At 38.5% G+C, this 20,962-nt stretch overlaps 1 protein-coding gene across 2 annotated transcripts in view; it reads right to left on the bottom strand.

Moving 5' to 3' along the window:
* Window positions 1-20,962, bottom strand: part of Cngb3 (cyclic nucleotide gated channel subunit beta 3) — a 249,521-nt gene that overhangs the window by 14,068 nt on the left and 214,491 nt on the right. For both annotated transcript variants that reach the window (XM_087550433.1, NM_001271238.1), the window contains one exon: window positions 8,805-8,923. In XM_087550433.1, coding sequence (XP_087406559.1) covers window positions 8,805-8,923 — 119 coding nt within the window. The remainder of the gene's footprint in view (window positions 1-8,804; window positions 8,924-20,962) is intronic.

Below are 20,962 nucleotides of genomic sequence, written 5' to 3'. Positions count from 1 at the left end.
AGATTTTTTTTTAAATATTTGAAGAACTTCTGTACACTTGAATTTTTAACAAAGTCTGAGTTTAGATTTCACAGCTGTCAAATATCCGGTTCTATTTTTTCGGTCAGGTCTTGGTTTCAGAGTGGAATTGGCCATAGACAAGAGGACGAGCAATGAGGAATCTGGGTGAAGGTCTAAGGAGGAGCGGAGGGAAACAGCAAGATGCACGCATCACTTTATGTCTTGAATATTAATCTCGTTTCGAGTGTCAAAGGAATACTTTACAAGTACTTTGATAAGAAAATACTTATCAAATGAGAGTACATTTGTCTGTTTCTTTGGAATCACAGTGGTTAACAATTTCATTTATTCATATAAAGCTTTTCATTTTAAAAGTGTTTTTCTTTTCAAAACTAAGCCACGATGTTTTCTTGCTTAATTATATCATATTTGTCTCAGTGGTTTCTAACCATGGCTAGGATTTGTAAAGGGAGTTGGGCTAGGAAGGTGGCTTATTCTGCAAACATAAGGACTTGAGTTCAAATTCCCAGCATCCACATTAAAAACCAAAAACCCCAAGGCAAGAACAGGCATGGCTGGGAATGACTGCAACACTGGCACTGAGGTTCAGAGATAGGGAGATCCCGAGAGCTCACTGGCCAACTAGTCTAGCTGAAAATGAAAGACTTTGTCTCAAGGCAGTCAGGGGGAAACTGACTAAGGAAGATACTTAATGACCTGTTCTGGGCTCTGTTTGATAACACCTGGGCATGCGCTTGTGCATCTGTGTCATCCATTATACAACACACACACACACACACACACACACACACACACACACACACACACACACACACAGACACACCAAATAAAAAATTATACTGCCTGTACGGTATTTCATATGGCAGTAAAGAGCCTACTTTAGTATTACATTGAGTTATTTCAAAAGGGATCTTGAGAATATTTGAACACATGTAAAAATGATATTGATTGTATAATTGTTCATAAGTCTATGATGAGGTCAAACGGATCTCTACAGACAGAGACCACACTATAGAGGACATAGTGAAAGTAGTAAGTAATTTTACTACTTTAAATTTTAAATTCAGGGTTTGTTCACATTTGAGATAAGAGAAAATTAGAAATGTAGGGCTTTATTCCATAGTATCAAGTATTCCTATTCTTGCTAATTCATATACTCACTATTTCAGTCTTTAATAAAAGGAAGACAAAATTACAAAAGAGAGTAACAGGACTAAGTCTAAGAACATAAATGAGAATTGTCTGAAGAACTAGTTGTTTCTCTGGTATGTGTTTAGAAACTGTTCCAGAAAAATAAAAACAAAGGGAAGAGACAAACTCAATATTAGCTTTCGAAATGTTTGACCTTTTCACAGTGATATAAAGTTAATATAAATAAAAAGAATTCATCAGAATGTGCAGTTCAGCCAGAAAAGTCAGTTCTTAAATATTTTGACTGAGACCTAAGCAATTTAGGCCATGCAGTCTATTGAATAACTCGTATTGTGGCTGTCAAGAGGAGTGGAGAGTGAGCAAAATATGGAAGGTAAATGACCATATTTATGAACATGGAATGGCTCCTAGGAAAGGAATTCACTTAGCAAGTATTTATTGACTACCTGTTCTCTTCACCATACTATTTAGAGGAATGCAAATTGGAACAATCTATTAAAATGCAAAACAATTGGAAAAATAAAGCGAGGTCAGCAACGCTGAGAGAAAAGGGCTATACAATGTTAATTGGATTGTACATGTGCTCATTGTTTTTGAAAATTATCTGCTCATATACATGAGGCATTACAGAAATTCTTCTACTTTTTTTGACCTACTTATTTCGCTTTGGGGAATAAACCTGAAAGAAATGAGTTCAAAAGAACAATGAAGTAATTTTACAAAGACAAATCCAGCAGTGCTATTTTTAGTAATGACAAAGGCCACAAGGCTGACTATGAATAGTCACAACCAAAATAATGAGTATTTGAACTGTCACTGTAAACAAAGATTATGCACTTACTTATTTAACAACTATTTCTTTTTTATTATTTATTTATTTATCACACTGTTCCCCCTCATGGTCCCTCCCTCAACATGTCCATTCCCATCCTAGTAAGAGCACCAGTGGAAGGGGAAGCCCTGGGTCCTGCTACGACTGAACCCCCAGTGAACTAGACTGTTGGGGGGAGGGGGACAATGGGGGGAGGGTGGGGAGGGGAACACCGATAAGAAAGGGGAGGGGGGAGGGGGATGTTTGCCCGGAAACTGGGAAAGGGAATAACACTCGAAATGTATATAAGAAATACTCAAGTTAATAATAAAAAAAAAACAAAAAAAAAACAAAAAAAACGTAAGTTTAGTAGATAAAAAACAAAACAAAACAAACAAACAAAAAAAAACATGTCCATTCCCCATCCTCCATCCCCTTCTCTGAGAGGTGGACACCTTTGGTTCTGCCAGATTAGGCACATTCTCTTCCACTGAGGCCAGATAGGACAACCATGAAGACTGTTCTGTCTGTCAGCTAAATATGTGTCTGAGGACCTTGTTTCAGCTGTTATATGTTCTTTGGTTGGTGGTTCAGATTCTGAGAGCTCCCAGGGGTCAAGGTTTGTTGACTTTAATAACTATTTTTGATACACTTATGGCCAAACATTGTCTTAACAGCCACAGAAGAAATGTAGGACAAACTACATGTGGTGTCTAGTAGGACCTTGGGGGGGGGGGGTTTGCGCAGTGTGCATAAACTACAGAAATGCAATGTTTCTGGGAAAGGTAGTACAGTGGGTAGAAACCTTAGGTGGAAGAGTGACTTTTTTACAAGGTAAAAGCATAGGCATGACTGAGCATGGAAGCCAGAGCTCATGACCCAGGAGGTTCCAGGAGTGTGTGCTGGATTCTAGCTCTCCTAGCTCCTTCAGGACTTGTGAGGTAGGGCACACATTTGGAGCAGTCATGAGTGGTTGCCCTGATTGGAGGGAGTGATGAAGTAATAAATATACCAATGAACATCCAATTACAAAGATAAGTGGTCCAAAAAGTGAGTATAGTTGGACAGAAAATATAGCAAGAAAACTTGGGATGTTCTTACAGTGGAGAATCCATAAAGACTGCACACCTGGAGGTGTGTAGAGAAGGGAGGTGGTGGTGGAGGTGGACAGGTACGGTATACAGGCAGAAGTAATAACAAGTACAAAAAAAAAAAATCCCTGTGGCTAAACAGAGTGCAGGGCAGTCAAGGGACTAGAAGAGATCAGCAAGACATATGGATTAAACATCAAACCTGAAGTAGACAGCTAGACAGGTCAGATGCTGCAAGATTTCTTCTAAGACCTCTGCACTTATTCTTAAGAATAGCAGGGACACATTAGGGCAGGAAGACGCAGATCTGATCAGATCAGTGCTTTCCACAATCATTCAACTGCGGATTAGAGGCTGGACTGTGGAGAATGGGGTTAGGCGATGTCTAGTCAGATGTGGAGGTGGTTTGGACTACCCAAAATGGCGGCAGTGCTGAAGGTAAGATGTCAGTGATTTAAGGCACACTTAGAAGGAAACGTGGATAGGTCTTGGATGTGGAATAGTCGTGGCAGGGAAAGCACAAGGATATTTCAGGTACACCTTTTCTCTGTTTCCACCAAACTTTCCAATATTAAATTATAAATGTTTGGGTATTATATTAAGTTCCTACAGATACTGTAATAAATTATCACCAAAAAGCACCCTACAGCCATAAAAACTTACTTTACAAAGTAAGGTCAAATTTATGGTCAAAGTTATGCCAGCTAGGCTGAGCTCTAGCCAGTGACGCTACTGGGATATTATTTCTTGTGTATATCAATGTATATGCATTTCTTGCCTGTGACTGCACGTCTGCAGTTCTTGCCACAGTCTAAGGACAGTCTCTCTTCCTGTCTTTCATAAAGATATTTGTTACTGGATTGGAAACTGTGTTAGATATGGTTTCTATCAATATGATGAAAAACCATGACGAAAGCAACTTAAGAGGATAGGATTTATTTGGCTTATGCTTCCAAATTATAGTCAATCACTGAAGGAAGTCAGAATAGGAGCTCAAGGGGAGGAACATGGAGGCAGGAACTGATGCAGAGGCCAAGGAGAGTGCTGCTTACTGGCTTGCTCCTTATGGCTTGCTCAGCTTTCTTTCTTTCTTCCTTTTTTCTTTCTTTCTTTCTTTCTTTCTTTCTTTCTTTCTTTCTTTCTTTCTTCCTTCCTTCCTTCCTTCCTTCCTTTCTTTCTTTCTTTCTTTCTTTCTTTCTTTCTTTCTTTTTTTCCGGAGCTGGGGACCGAACACAGGGCCTTGCGCTTGCTAGGCAAGCGCTCTACCTCTGAGCTAAATCCCCAACCTCCTCAGCTTGCTTTGTTATAGAACCTAGGACCACCATCCCAGGGATGTCACTACTCCTAATGGTCTAGGCCCTCCCACATCAATTACTAATTAAGACAATTTCATATAGGCTTGCCTATAGCCTGATTTATTAAGACATTTACTCAACTGTGGCTCCCTCCTCTCCATTGATGACAACCTCTCTCTCTCTCTCCCTCCCTTCCTCTCCCTCTCTTCCTCCCTCTCCCCTCTCTCTGCAAACAGAGTCTTTGTATTAAATAGCCCTAGCTATCCTAGAACTCACTATCTAGACAAGAGCTCATAAAGGTCTGCCTCCCTTTGTTTCTCAAATACCGAGATTAATATAATACACCACTGTGCCCAGCAAGCTTCTTACCTCTAGGATATCTGCAAACATACCTTTTCCAAGTAAGGATGTACTCAAATATTTTGATGGTTAACACATGAACATACTTTATGGAGTATACTTTACCATACTATAACTGCCACAGTTATACCCCACAGTAGGAACTGCAGGACTGACCAATTGTACACATAATTGTATACTCTGCTGAGAAGTCAAGTTCAGTCCTTGGTAGTTTGGATCCTAAGTGTCCCCCAGAAGTCCACGCAATAAAGGCCTGACTTCTAGATGACTATTATGAGGGCTGTAGACTTTTTAAGAGGCAGCAGGATAGACTTCTTCAGATCATTAAGGTTGTATTTTTGAAGGAGATTTCAGGCTGTAACCCCTTCCTTCTCTTTTTTTCTTTTGACCTTGGCCACAAAGTGAATAATGTTTCTTTGTCATATGATTCTGATATGTTGTGTTGTCTCAACATGGGGTGATTCATCATGGAGCAGAACTCCTAAACCATGAGGCTAAGCCAATCTTTTCTTGTTATAAGTTAATTACCCCTGTCATTGTTAAAGTGAAGTATTTGTTAACACAAAGTTTATCCTCAAACACTTGACAGATCTGAAAGACATATTGGCCCTGTGTTATACTTGTATTCCATACCCTCCTGTGAATAATCTTATAGCTGAACTTGAACATTTAATCACTCAGCTGGAGCTGTCATTATTTTTAATGTAGACAGGATATAAATAAAACTATTATTACTGTATAATTTACATATAGTTGTTGGTAATGTACACATGAATAACTGCTAATTTTTGTGTTTTAATGGTATACAGTCTCTTGAAAACCCATATAAACAAATTAACTATAAATTAGTAGTAATTGTAACACAGTGCATGAAATACCTTAGAAGCAAGGAACAATGAGCTACTCTCTGTTTGGGGTTGGTGAAAAGGTGGCTTTTTAGTTTTTGAAGTATGAGTGGTATGAAGTTTAAGTTTCTGCCCTTGTGAGAAGAATAGAGTCAGAACAGGCATTGGCCTTTTTCTGCTCCTCCTGTTCTCCTCCTCCTCCTCTTCTTTAGAATAAGGTGTTAGTACTTTTTACATGTTAATTGGGAATGTGGTCTTGCTTTCTCTATGACAGGCTGTACATCTACATTTAAGCTGTGTATTATTGCTTTAATATATATTGTCCTTGAAATCTCTTCACCATTTTCTTTCTTATGTTTTTTCTAAGAAAAAAAAGAAATCTGTAAAAAGCTACGTGACAGTGCTAGATTTAGCTCATTCTAACAAAGGTCACAGCATTTCTGAGTAGTAAACACTATTACAAGATCTTTCCAGTGTCTGGACGTTTGGCAGATGTGCCTCCATTTGGAAGAAATGACTGGAGCCTAGGTCTGGGAGACAGATGTGGATCTGTGAAGTCCATGAGCATCTGGGAAAGGCAAACACATCCTTTTTTTTTTCTTCTTTCTTTTTTCAGCTACAGCCAAGAAGTGAATTAAGGCAAAAATCTCTGCTTGAATTAGGGAGACTGTTGCAGGCTTAGGGAATGAGGACTTTACTGTTTTAACCCAAATCCGAAAGAGGGGATTTACTTAAGGTACTGAAGTCTGGGGTGCATGGTTCCTTTTAGTGCTAACTCAGCAACACCTGCATTCTATTCTTAGGCTATTTCCTCCTGTGATGATAATATCAGCAATTAATGTGCTTGTATTTATAGACCTTACTTTTCAGGGAATAAAGCCCTTGGGAAGGTCAGCTAATTAATTTCTGTAATGTTTTAGATTAGATTTGTTGTATATTTTATTACCTTGATAATAACAGAGATCATTAAATCACAGAAATATTAAATTACTTTTGAAAGCGCTTCCCATAAGGAGCTAACAGGAGATAGACTAAGAATACAGGTCTTGGACATTCTAAGAAGTTTTTCCCTACCACTACTGCAGTACAGGTCAGTGGTATGCACATCTAGTTGTTAAGAAGGAAGAGGATATTTAAAAACAGAGCAGTTGTATCAACAGAAAAGTAATATGCTTCAACATTCTAAGGAAACTCTTATGTTAATATGAAGTCAGTTTGTATCTCTGAAACGCGTGTAAGTTGCTGTGAAGTCTGATTGGTTAAATGCTTTCAGTGGTCTGATGAGATCTCCGAACCCTTAACCACAAAGACTTGGGTTGGAGGGGTTTTTTCTCACTCATATTTGTTATTATTATGGTCAAGATACTAGGTAATTGGGGGTGGAGAGATGAGTCAGTGATCAGGAGCACTAGCTGTCCTTGCAGAGGACTTGGGTTCAATTCCCAGTAAGCACATGGCAGCTTATAACTATCTATAACTACAGTTCCAGGGGATCCAACACAATCACACAAACATACATGAAGAAAAACAATGCCCAAAATTTAAAAAAAAATAAAAAAGTAAAAGGAAAAACTTTGATAATTTGAAATAACAGTTATCTCAATGTAAAAAAAATTAATAGCTCTTGTCGGTGTGTTATTCTCTGCCTTTAAGCATTAGCTTTGTAGTTCAAGACACTGCCATCTTCTACTGGGGTCACTGCATCTTATGTGCACTTGGTTTTCTCTGTTGCATCCTCAGCCCCTCTTGTCTCCATTGGAGTAGTCTTTTAAATCAGACAAACTATACAGTTTTTTTTAACCTAAACTGATATCCATTCATATTGAAACTGATACATTTATATCCATACTTCTCTGCATCTGTCTGATCTTGTTTCATATTGGAAACTAAGCATGGTCAGGTTAGTACTTATATGGGAGAATGAAATATACATTTCCTACCATGGTCTAAAAGCCTAGACTAAACTGGCCCTTGATCAGTCTTTGGCAAATTGAAACGCAATATGCACGAACATGTCCACGCATTATTGCATTTAATCGTCTTGCAACATGTTTGTCTTTGTCCACTGCTTACCAGCTGTGGTGACTTACCTATTCCTACACTAGACGAGTTTGTTCTATATTTAGACTTTTGCCTATTTCTGAATGACTCCATGTTTATTTACTGCCTTAAAGCTCAGTGCAAATATTTTATAATGAGTGCTCATCCTCACTACTGGATCCACTGTAGCAGCCCTTATCAGTTTCTTACAATCTCATGCATTTATAACATATCACAGTGTGAACTTACCCTGTTAGCTAATCATGTGACTATTCTGTTTCTTCCTACTTCACCATAAGCTCAATGAAGGCCAATAATTTGTCTATTCTTTCTAGAGTGCATTCCCAGAGTTTTGAGGGATCTCAAAACTAGCATGTGCTAGGCACTTAGTAAACACTTGATGAGTAATAAATAAATTTAAATGCAATAATTCATGGAAGTGTTAGTGCATATTGTGTTTAAATTTGCTGTTTATATTCTTGCTCTTGGGGACTGCTCCATTTTATCTGTTCTGTTCTGTTCTGTTCTGTTCTACTCTACCCTACCCTACCCTACCCTACCCTACCCTATCCCATCCCATTCTCCTCACCTGTAGGAAATAAAGACAATAGTTGATACTTTGTCAGTAAATATTAAATGAAAGACATAAAATATTTTAAAGAAATTAAGCTAATTTACCAACCTCTTTGATCTGTGCTATTGTAACTCTAATTATTAAGGTGATGAGACCAAAGAAGAATAAATAGGGTCAAGTAAGGAACAAGGAAAACAAGTGTATGAACTAGGGTTTAATTTGGTACCTGTTCATAATGGCATTACTACCTATTCAAAACCACTTTGTTAGCCTAACAAACCTTTTCTGACCACTAGATAACACTTCTACTCTTTCTTCTTCCTATTTATTTAGGCATGTGCATGTTAATTCACCATATGCTGAACATTAATTACAAACTAGGTACTGACCTAGGTTCTAGTACTAAAGAATATAACAACTTGTTCTTTTTCTACTCTTTTGAGGGAAAGGATAAAAAAAATGAAAGAAATGTGAACATCTTTATTTTTCCAATGGTCTCAGCAGAATATCAGGCATTTGATAAGCTTGAGTAGAAACTGATATATTTTGTAACCTACAATTGTCACTTTATGACAAATAATGGGCTTAGACATTTACAAGGTGTCTTTCAGATACCTTATTTCTCCAAACACTGCCCCAGCTTTCAGAGTAACCAGAACTTGAGCACCATCAGGGCCTCCAAGAACTTGGACTTCTCCATGCTTGATGATGTACATTTCTTTTCCAATTTCTCCCTAAATGCCATACAGAAGAAAGGGAACTATAGTTATTTTTTTAAAAAAATGATTATAACCCACATGAAGAAATCTAAAGTCTTCTACAGGGGCAAATACAAATAAAGAAAGCAGGGAATGTCATTGCAAAAGTAATTATTTTAAGATCATAGGTAGTTTTAGAATGTTGTTTAGACATCTTACATAAAGCAAAATGACTGAGAAGACATAGGAGCCCTGAAAACCATCATGAGACATGAGAAGATACAACAGTCAGTGTATTATTTCAGGAATGGGTATGGACAAAGAAGTAACTGACCACATGGATGGCTGAGTCTTATGAATTTGGTCTCCACTGTTCTGGTCTAAAGAAGGTGCTTTGTGTCACAAAAGAGCCTGAGTGTCAGCCATTTAATGTCAAATCTATCTTCTGCCTTTGTCCCTGAGGTATGATCCAGGAAACAGGAGACTCTGAAGTGCTTATACCATATTGAAACACCATGCCCGTACAGTTCTCATTAAGTTCTTGTTTGTATTTGATGAGTCTCAAGGTCAGAGCAACAACTAACGATTCACCTCTTAGAATGTTCACATAGTTTCCGATCAATGATGCTATTTTGTACTCCTGAGGCAGTATGGATATTCAAATGTGAATAGAATAAAATAAAGTGGGGAAGTTCACAGAAACATAGGTACCTAATTTAAATGTTTAATGCAAGTATAATGATTTTCAGATAAGTTTCTACTGTTTAAATTAGAATCTGAGCTACAGCTGTTTATGTACTTATATGTCCAATCCCATTTAAGAATTCTGTAAACAGGCTGGGAAGCTGACTCAAGTGAATCAAGTGCTCTTTGTGAAAGCATAAAAACTGAAGTTCAGATCCCCAACACTCACATAAAAGCCAGACGAACATGATGGCTTCATTAGAATCAGCCAGTTCAGCAAGCAGAGACAGGAGGTTCCCTCGGCAACCTGGCTAACTAGAGAAGCTGACTAGGTTAGCTCCAAGTTCACTAAGAGACTTTGTTTGACTAAATGAATGGGGAATAATGTATGAAAAGCCTTGATGCCAACCTTTGGTGTCCATACATGCATACGTACATGCAGACTCACCTGCAAACATGAAACCACACCCAGCAGCATGCATACACACATGAATGTATGCCACACATATATATCTTTTTTCTGCTCTCCCAGCTTCCTCTTCCCAACCAAACCAACCTGAAACCAACACTAGACTGAAGTTACAGTTGGACTTATGGAGATACTTTGTTCTTGTCTTTGGGGTTGACTAAAATGTATCCACATAATCCTTGAGATGTGGACTGTATTTGATTCCTTTCCTCTTTCACATGTATATTTTTTGTCACCATCCCTCTCTGTATTCTTTGCTATTGAATAAAAAACATTGTTATAAATATAGTGTTATATTAAATAATGTTAAATAATTCCAATCTCTACTCCCTAAAAAATGCCATACAAGAACATCACTGACATTTTAAGTCAAAGTAGGTTGTTAAATTCTACTATTTATTTGTTTGTCTGTTTATTTATATAAGTGTGTGTGTGTGTGTGTGTGTGTGTGTGTGTGTGCATGCACACGCTCATGCAAGAAAAGGGTTTGAGTATCTTTGTTCCCCATGCATTCCTTTGAAGCAAGGTCTCTTCCTGAAACTGGGGCTCAGGCTTTTCTCTGTTCTTCTGGAAATTAGCAAGTCCAAGAAGTTCACTTGTCTCCACCTCCACTCAGGGCTGGAGATAAAGCCATGGGTGCTTAAATCTGAACTCCATTCTTTATGATTGTGCAACAAACATTCTTAACTGCTAAGCCACCCCTTTAGCACAAGTTGTTAAATTCTAAATAGGCCAGTTAGCATAACACTGGCATAATTTGGGTAATAGTCTAAATAAGTAGGGTTTTAATAATTTTCTGAGCTATTGCAGTCGTTTAAATATCTCTCTCAAATTTTAATTGTTAAGAATTTAATCTTTTCTCCATTATCCTGTCACATCTCTGTTCACATCCATCAGACCTGCTGGCCTGAAAGCACACAGGTTAGATTCCCTTCCCGCACCCATCTTCCCTGCTCACTGAGACCTCTGGGGCACCCCAGTTGCCTTGTGCCACCTGCTATCCCCACTGGACCCCTATTCTTCCACTACTTCTCAGGCCACCATCATCAGACCTAAAGGTCTGGAAACATACAGCCCAAGGATACACTTCAGAGGACTGCCACACCAGGATCATTGAGGTCAGGCACTCTCCTAATACCTACCACAACAGAAACATCCAGGGACTAAACCCATCCAGATGGTGAAAGGCCATCTAAAGGACACAATCAACAAAAACCAGAGCAATATGACACCTTCGGAGACAGCTACCCTACTACAGCAAGCCCTGGTTATCCTAACACAACCAAAGCACAAGAAAATGAACTTAAATCCAATTCTATAAAGATGATAGAGGCCTTTAAAGAGGAAATGAATAGATCACTTAAAAGAAATACAAGAAAATACAATCAAATAGGTAGATGCCTTTAAAGACACATAATTCCCCCAAAGAATAGACTCCTTTAAATACAATTAATCAGGTGAAGGAAATAGATAAAACTATTCAAGACTTAAAAGAGCAAATGGAAGCAATAAAGAAAACACAAACTGAGGGAATCCTGGAGATGGAAAACTTTGGAGAGAAAACAGGAACAACAGATCCAAATATCACCAAAAGAATACAGGAGTTGGAAGAAAGAATCTCAGGTGTAGAAAATATAATAGAAGTGGATACATCAGTCAAGAAAAAGTTAAATCTAAAAAATTCCTGACATAAAACATCCAGAAAATCTGGGATACCATGAAAAGTCGTAAGCTAAGAATAATAGAAATAGCAGAAAGTGACAAGTCCTAGAAAGTATATTCAACAAACTCAAAGAAGAAAGCTTTCCCAACCTAAAGAAAAAGATGCATACAAATATGCAAGAAGCTTACAGAACATCAACTAAACTGGACCAGAAAAGAACAGCCTCTTGCCATGTAATAAGGAAAACACAAAATCTATAGAACAAAGAATATTAAAAGAGGCAAAGGAAAAAGGCCAGGCAACAGACAAAAGCAGACCTATCAACAGAGATTCTAAAAGTTCCAAAGGCCTGGACTTTGCAAACTCTAAAGGACTACAGATGACAACCCAGACTACTATTTCCAGCAAAACTCTCAGTCATTATAGATGGAGAAAATATGATATTTAAAGACAAGGTCAAGTTTAAACAGTATCTTCCCACAGAAAATACAAGAAGGAAAACTAACCAAGAAAGCACAGGGAATCAGTAATTCCATAACAGCAAAAACAAGGGAAGCTCATGCGCGCGCGCACACACACACACACACACACACACACACACACACACACACTAATGCTACCAACATCAACATAACAGGAAGTTACAATCACTAATAGCCACTAATAGTCTTCAGACCAAAAAAATCCCAGGGTCAGATGGCTTTAGTGCAGAATTCTATCAGGCCTCCACAGAAGAGCTAATACTAACAGTCCTCAAAGTACTGCACAAAATAGAAACAGAAAGAACACTGCCAAACTCATTCTATGAAGACACAGTTACCCTTATATCTAAACCACACAAAGACTCAACAAAAAAAGAGAATTTCAGACCAAGTTCTCTTATGAACATTGTTGTATATATACTCAATAAAATATTCCCAAACTGAATACAAGAATAACATCATCAAAAACATCATCCACCATGATCAAGTAGGCTTCATCCCAGGGATGCAGGTATATAGTTCAATATATAAAAATCCACCAATATCATCCACCATATAAACAAACTGAAAGAAAAAAATCACATGATTATCTCATTAGATGCTGAAAAAGCCGTTGACAAAAAGTAATCACTTCATGTTAAAAATCATAGAGAGATCAGGGTACAAAATGCATACGTAAACATGATAAAAGCAATATATAGCAAGTCAATAGTCAACATCAAAATAAATTCAGAGAAACTTAAAACAATTCCATTAAAATCAGGGACAAGACAAGGCTGCCCACTCTACCCATATCTATTCAGTATAGTACTTGAAGTTTTAGTTAGAGCAATAAGACAGCAAAATGAGAACAAGGGGATACAAATTAGAAAGAAAGAAGTCAGAGCATTATGATTTGTAGATAATATAATAGTATGTAAGCTACTCCAAAATTTATAACAGAAAATTGCTACAGCTGAGAAACAACCTTGGGCCTTCTTTTTTAGCTTCTTTGGGTCTGTGGAGTGTAGAGTGGATATTCTATATTTTATGGCTAGTATATACTTATAAATGAGTGCATACCATGCATGTTTTTTTAGGAGGGGTCTAGGTTACCTCATTCAAGATGATAGTCACAGGTTCCATCTATTTGCCATCAAAATTCACAATGAATTTGTTTTTAATGACTGAATAGTATTTCATTGAGTGGATGTACCTTTTAACTGTATTATTTAACTGAGGAGCATTTAGGCAGCTTCCAATTTCTGGCTATTATGAATAAAGTTGCAATGAACATAGTTGAGCAAGTGTTTCTGTGGTATAGTGGGGAATCTTTTGGATATATGCCTGGAGTGGTATATATGGATCTTGAAGTAGAATTATTCTCAGTTTTCTGAGAAACCACTACATTGATTTTCAAAGTGGTTGTGCAAGAAGGCACTCCCACCAGCAATGGAGGAGTGCTCCACATCCTCACCAGCAGGTGCTATCATTTGAGCTATTTTATCTTGGCCATTCTGATGTGTGTAAGATGATTTGGATTTGCATTTTTCTGATAACTAAGGATGTTGGACATTTAAGTGCTTCTTGGTTACTTGAGATTCCTCTGTTGAGAATTCTCTGTTTAGCTCGGTACTCCATTTCTAATTGGGTTATTTGGTCATTTGGAGTCTAATTTCTTGAGTTCTTTATGTACTTTTCATATTAGCCCTCTATTGGATGCAGGATTACTGAAGCTCTTCTGCTCAATCTGTATGTTGCCATTTTGTCCTATTACAGTGTCCTTTGCCTTAGAAGCTTTTTGGAAATGTTTACTGTGTTTCAGTGCTGAGTAAAAAGTGTGATGTATAAAAGGCATTCATTTATGAATAATGGAAATATAATTTACTGTCTCAGGGACAATCTAAAGTCCATTGATATGTAGGGTTATTTTCCTGAACTTCAAATGCTTACAATTGTCTATCAGGTTGGAGTATACAATTATAAATTTTTACTTCTTAATTCATACTGAAAGACCCCCAGAGCGGGGAGACCCTCACTCAAGTCATGGGATGACGCAACCCCCCAAGAACTCACGAGAGACCGATCTTGATGCAATCAACAAGAGGTTTATTGATAGGGGGTAGAGGAGTTCGACCTCGAATGGTTGGAAGAAGGGGTATTTAAAGGAAAAACCATACTGAATCACAGGGAAGAACCTCCTGTTTCTCATGATTGTTACTGAATCACAAGGAAGAACCTCCTGTTTCTCATGATTGTTCTTTAAGATTTTAATCTAACTTTATGGTTAACCAGTTCTTGCTACTATGGTCAGCTGCTGTTATGGTCAGCTGCTATTATGGTTAGCTAGTTTCTGGAACAAAGTGGCTGAACCAGTTGGTGCAATTACTCTTTTTGTGATCAGCTAGTTTCTGGAACAGGCAGTTACAGGGCCCGCTTTTGGCTTCAACTTTTATCTAGGGGGCAATTTTAAACTTTTTTCCTTTCAATACTTGAAAAAATGAAAAAATTTATACTAAACATATATTTATATAGAATGTAGATTGAAGCAAAAATTGTAATATATATAGATTTTTATAATAGTTACTTATATAACATCAGTGCCAATAATACTTTGCCTTTGTGTAGTATTTTGAAAATTCATCAAAATAGGGTGCTGGAGAAATGGGTCAGCAGTTAATTCTTAGCTCCCGCAACAGGTGGCTCACAATTCCTTGTAATTCCAGTTTTAGGGGATCTAATGCTCTCTTTTGGTCTCTTGAAGCATCTGCATGCATATAACATATATTCAAACAGAAACATACACATATACAGAAACAAAAATAAATCTTTAAAAATCTTCAAGGGAACAGATACATAACTCTTTGTTTTAAGTCATAATCAGAGTGTATTACCTTTTATCTGGACAATATTTTGTATACATTAATTAATTTAATTCTTGCAAATATCCCAGCTAGAGGTGTCTTTTTATTTCCCCCTTTAAAGAGATTGGAACTAGAGAATTACTAAGCCTGATAAACAGCATCAGCCAAATCAGTAGCCTTACTCTACTCAAGAAATTAGGGGGATCCCGGCCCACAGCAGCTCTCTGTTCCCAGACACCGTGGGAGAGAGACCCGACCGCCTGGTCAGGTGGGCACTCCTGAGGCTGCAGAGCGGAAGAGACCACCAACACTGCCCACCCCTGCCCACATCCCTGGCCCAAGAGGAAACTGTATAAGGCCTCTGGGTTCCCGTGGGGGAGGGCCCAGGAGCGGCAGGACCGCTGCCTCTGAGACACCGCTGGAACCTGAAGGAAACGGACCGGTTAAACAGTTCTCTGCACCCAAATCCCGTGGGAGGGAGAGCTAAATCTTCAGAGAGGCAGACACGGCTGGGAAACCAGAAGAGACTGCACTCTGCACACATCTCTGACGCCAGAGGAAAACACCAAACGCCATCTGGAACCCTAGTGCACGGAAGCTCCCGGAAAGGGCGGCGCACATCTTCCTGGTTGCTGCCGCCGCAGAGAGCCCGTGGGCAGCACCCTGCGAGCAAACTTGAGCCTCGGGACCACAGGTAAGACCAACTTTTCTGCTGCAAGTGACCTGTCTGGTAAACTCAAGACACAGGCCCACAGGAACAGCTGAAGACCTGTAGAGAGGGAAAACTACACGCCCGAAAGCAGAACACTCTGTCGCCATAACAGGCTGAAAGAAAACAGGAAAACAGGTCTACAGCACTCCTGACACACACGCTTATAGGGCAGTCTAGCCACTGTCAGAAATAACAGAACAAAGTAACACTAGAGATAATCTGATGGCGAGAGGCAACCACAGGAACCCAAGCAACAGAAACCAAGACTACATGGCACCATCGGAGCCCAATTCTCCCACCAAAACAAACATGGAATATCCAAACACACCAGAAAAGCAAGATCTAGTTTCAAAATCATATTTGATCATGATGCTGGAGGACTTCAAGAAAGACGTGAAGAACTCCCTTAGAGAACAAGTAGAAGCCTACAGAGAGGAATCACAAAAATGCCTGAAAGAATTCCAGGAAAACATAATTAAACAAGTAGAAGCCCATAGAGAGGAGTCACAAAAATCCCTGAAAGAATTCAGGAAATCATAAATAAACAAATAGAAGCCCATAGAGAGGAGTCACAAAAATCCCTGAAAGAATTCCAGGAAAACACAATCAAACAGTTGAAGGAATTAAAAATGGAAATAGAAGCAATCAAGAAAGAACACATGGAAACAACCCTGGATATAGAAAACCAAAAGAAGAGACAAGGAGCTGTAGATACAAGCTTCACCAACAGAATACAGGAGATGGAAGAGAGAATCTCAGGAGCAGAAGATTCCATAGAAATCATTGACTCAACTGTCAAAGATAATGTAAAGCAGAAAAAGCTACTGGTCCAAAACATACAGGAAATCCAGGACTCAATGAGAAGATCAAACCTAAGGATAATAGATATAGAAGAGAGTGAAGACTCCCAGCTCAAAGGACCAGTAAATATCTTCAACAAAATCATAGAAGAAAACTTCCCTAACCTAAAAAAAGAGATACCCATAGGCATACAAAAAGCCTACAGAACTTCAAATAGATTGGACCAGAAAAGAAACACCTCCTGTCACATAATTGTCAAAACGGCAAACGCACAAAATAAAGAAAGAATATTAAAAGCAGTAAGGGAAAAAGGTCAAGTAACATATAAAGGCAGACCTATCAGAATCAAACCAGACTTCTCGCCAGAAACTATGAAGGCCAGAAGATCCAGGACTGATGTCATACAGACCCTAAGAGAACACAAATGCCAGCCCAGGTTACTGTATCCTGCAAAAATCTCAATTAACATAGATGGAGAAACCAAGATATTCCATGACAATACCAAATTTACACAATATCTTTCTACAAATCCAGCACTACAAAGGATAATAAATGGTAAAGCCCAACATAAGGAGGCAAGCTATACCCTGGAAGAAGCAAGAAACTAATCGTCTTGGCAACAAAACAAAGAGAAGAAAAGCACACAAACATAACCTCACATCCAAATATGAATACGACAGGAAGCAATAATCACTATTCCTTAATATCTCTCAACATCAATGGCCTCAACTCCCCAATAAAGAGACATAGATTAACAAACTGGATACTCAACGAGGACCTTGCATTCTGCTGCCTACAGGAAACACACCTCAGAGACAAAGACAGACACTACCTCAGAGTGAAAGGCTGGAAAACAACTTTCCAAGCAAATGGTTGGAAGAAGCAAGCTGGAGTTGCCATTCTAATATCAGATAAAATCAATTTTCAACTAAAAGTCATCAAAAAAGATAAGGAAGGACACTTCATATTCATCAAAGGAAAAATCCACCAAGATGAACTCTCAATCCTAAATATCTATGCCCCAAATACAAGGGCACCTACATACGTAAAAGAAACCTTACTAAAGCTCAAAACACACATTGCACCTCATACAATAATAGTGGGAGATTTCAACACCCCACTCTCATCAATGGACAGATCATGGAAACAGAAATTAAACAGAGACGTAGACAGACTAAGAGAAGTCATGAGCCAAATGGACTTAATGGATATTTATAGAACATTGTATCCTAAAGCAAAAGGATATACCTTCTTCTCAGCTCCTCATGGTACTTTCTCCAAAATTGACCATATAATTGGTCAAAAAAAGGGCCTCAACAGGTACAGAAAGATAGAAATAATCCCATGCGTGCTATCAGAACACCACGGCCTAAAACTGGTCTTCAATAACAATAAGCGAAGAATGCCCACATATACGTGGAAATTGAACAATGCTCTACTCAATGATAACCTGGTCAAGGAAGAAATAAAGAAAGAAATTAAAGACTTTTTAGAATTTAATGAAAATGAAGGTACAACATACCCAAACTTATGGGACACAATGAAAGCTGTGCTAAGAGGAAAACTCATAGCGCTGAGTGCCTGCAGAAAGGAACAGGAAAGAGCATATGTCAGCAGCTTGACAGCACACCTAAAAGCTCTAGAACAAAAAGAAGCAAATACACCCAGGAGGAGTAGAAGGCAGGAAATAATCAAACTCAGAGCTGAAATCAACCAAGTAGAAACAAAAAGGACCATAGAAATAATCAACAGAACCAAAAGTTGGTTCTTTGAGAAAATCAACAAGATAGATAAACCCTTAGCCAGACTAACGAGAGGACACAGAGAGTGTGTCCAAATTAATAAAATCAGAAATGAAAAGGGAGATATAACTACAGATTCAGAGGAAATTCAAAAAATCATCAGATCTTACTATAAAAGCCTATATTCAACAAAACTTGAAAATCTTCAGGAAATGGACAATTTCCTAGACAGATACCAGCTACCGAAGTTAAATCAGGAACAGATAAACCAGTTAAACAACCCCATAACTCCTAAGGAAATAGAAGCAGTCATTAAAGGTCTCCCAACCAAAAAGAGCCCAGGTCCAGACGGGTTTAGTGCATAATTCTATCAGACCTTCATAGAAGACCTCATACCAATATTATCCAAACTATTCCACAAAATTGAAACAGATGGAGCACTACCGAATTCCTTCTATGAAGCCACAATTACTCTTATACCTAAACCACACAAAGACCCAACAAAGAAAGAGAACTTCAGACCAATTTCCCTTATGAATATCGATGCAAAAATACTCAATAAAATTGTGGCAAACCGAATCAAAGAGCACATCAAAATCATCATCCACCATGATCAAGTAGGCTTCATCCCAGGCATGCAGGGATGGTTTAATATACGGAAAACCATCAACGTGATCCATTATATAAACAAACTGAAAGAACAGAACCACATGATCATTTCATTAGATGCTGAGAAAGCATTTGACAAAATTCAACACCCCTTCATGATAAAAGTCCTGGAAAGAATAGGAATTCAAGGCCCATACCTAAACATAGTAAAAGCCATATACAGCAAACCAGTTGCTAACATTAAACTAAATGGAGAGAAACTTGAAGCAATCCCACTAAAATCAGGGACTAGACAAGGCTGCCCACTCTCTCCCTACTTATTCAATATAGTTCTTGAAGTTCTAGCCAGAGCTATCAGACAACAAAAGGAGGTCAAGGGGATACAAATCGGAAAAGAAGAAGTCAAAATATCACTATTTGCAGATGATATGATAGTTCATTTAAGTGATCCCAAAAGTTCCACCAGAGAACTACAAAAGCTGATAAACAACTTCAGCAAAGTGGCTGGGTATAAAATTAACTCAAATAAATCAGTAGCCTTCCTCTACACAAAAGAGAAACAAGCAGAGAAAGAAATTAGGGAAACGACACCCTTCATAAGAGACCCAAATAATATAAAGTACCTCGGTGTGACTTTAACCAAGCAAGTAAAAGATCTGTACAATAAGAACTTCAAGACACTGAAGAAGGAAATTGAAGAAGTCCTCAGAAGATGGAAAGATCTCCCATGCTCATGGATTGGCAGGATTAATATAGTAAAAATGGCCATTTTACCAAAAGCGATCTACAGATTCAATGCAATCCCCATCAAAATACCGATCCCATTCTTTTTTTTTTTTTTTTTTTTTTGGTTATTTTTTTTCGGAGCTGGGGACCGAACCCAGGGCCTTGCGCTTCCTAGGCAAGCGCTCTATCACTGAGCTAAATCCCCAACCGAGCCCATTCTTCAAAGAGTTAGACAGAACAATTTGCAAATTCATCTGGAATAACAAAAAACCCAGGATAGCTAAAACTATCCTCAACAATAAAAGGACTTCAGGGGGAATCACTATCCCTGAACTCAAGCAGTATTACAGAGCAATAGTGATAAAAACTGCGTGGTATTGGTACAGAGACAGACAGATAGACCAATGGAATAGAATTGAAAACCCAGAAATGAACCCACACACCTATGGTCACTTGATTTTTGACAAAGGAGCCAAAACCATCAAATGGAAAAAAGATAGCATTTTCAGCAAATGGTGCTGGTTCAACTGGAGGTCAACATGTAGAAAAATGAAGATTGACCCATGCTTATCACCCTGTACAAAGCTTAAGTCCAAGTGGATCAAGGACCTCCACATCAAACCAGACACACTCAAACTAATAGAAGAAAAACTAGGGAAGCATCTGGAACACATGGGCACTCGAAAAAATTTCCTGAGCAAAACACAAATGGCTTATGCTCTAAGATCAAGAATCGACAAATGGGATCTCATAAAACTGCAAAGCTTCTGTAAGGCAAAGGACACTGTGGTTAGGACAAAACGGCAACCAACAGATTGGGAAAAGATCTTTCCAATCCTACAACAGATAGAGGCCTTATATCCAAAATATACAAAGAACTCAAGAAGTTAGACCGCAGGGAGACAAATAACCCTATTAAAAAATGGGGTTCAGAGCTAAACAAAGAATTCACAGCTGAGGAATGCCGAATGGCTGAGTAACACCTAAAGAAATGTTCAACATCTTTAGTCATAAGGGAAATGCAAATCAAAACAACCCTGAGATTTCACCTCACACCAGTGAGAATGACTAAGATCAAAAACTCAGGTGACAGCAGATGCTGGCGAGGATGCGGAGAAAGAGGAACACTCCTCCATTGTTGGTGGGATTGCAGACTGGTACAACCATTCTGGAAATCAGTCTGGAGGTTCCTCAGAAAATTGGACATTGAACTGCCTGAGGATCCCACTATACCTCTCTTGGGCATATACCCAAAATATGCCCGAACATATAAAAAAGAAACGTGCTCCACTATGTTCATCGCAGCCTTATTTATAATTGCCAGAACCTGGAAAGAACCCAGAT

The sequence above is a fragment of the Rattus norvegicus genome, chromosome 5 (genome assembly GCF_021556685.1).
Source record: "Rattus norvegicus strain SHRSP/BbbUtx chromosome 5, alternate assembly SHRSP_T2T, whole genome shotgun sequence".
NCBI lineage: Eukaryota > Metazoa > Chordata > Mammalia > Rodentia > Muridae > Rattus > Rattus norvegicus.
Note: the sequence above shows the minus strand (reverse complement) of the source record. Positions and strands in the feature narration are given on the sequence as shown.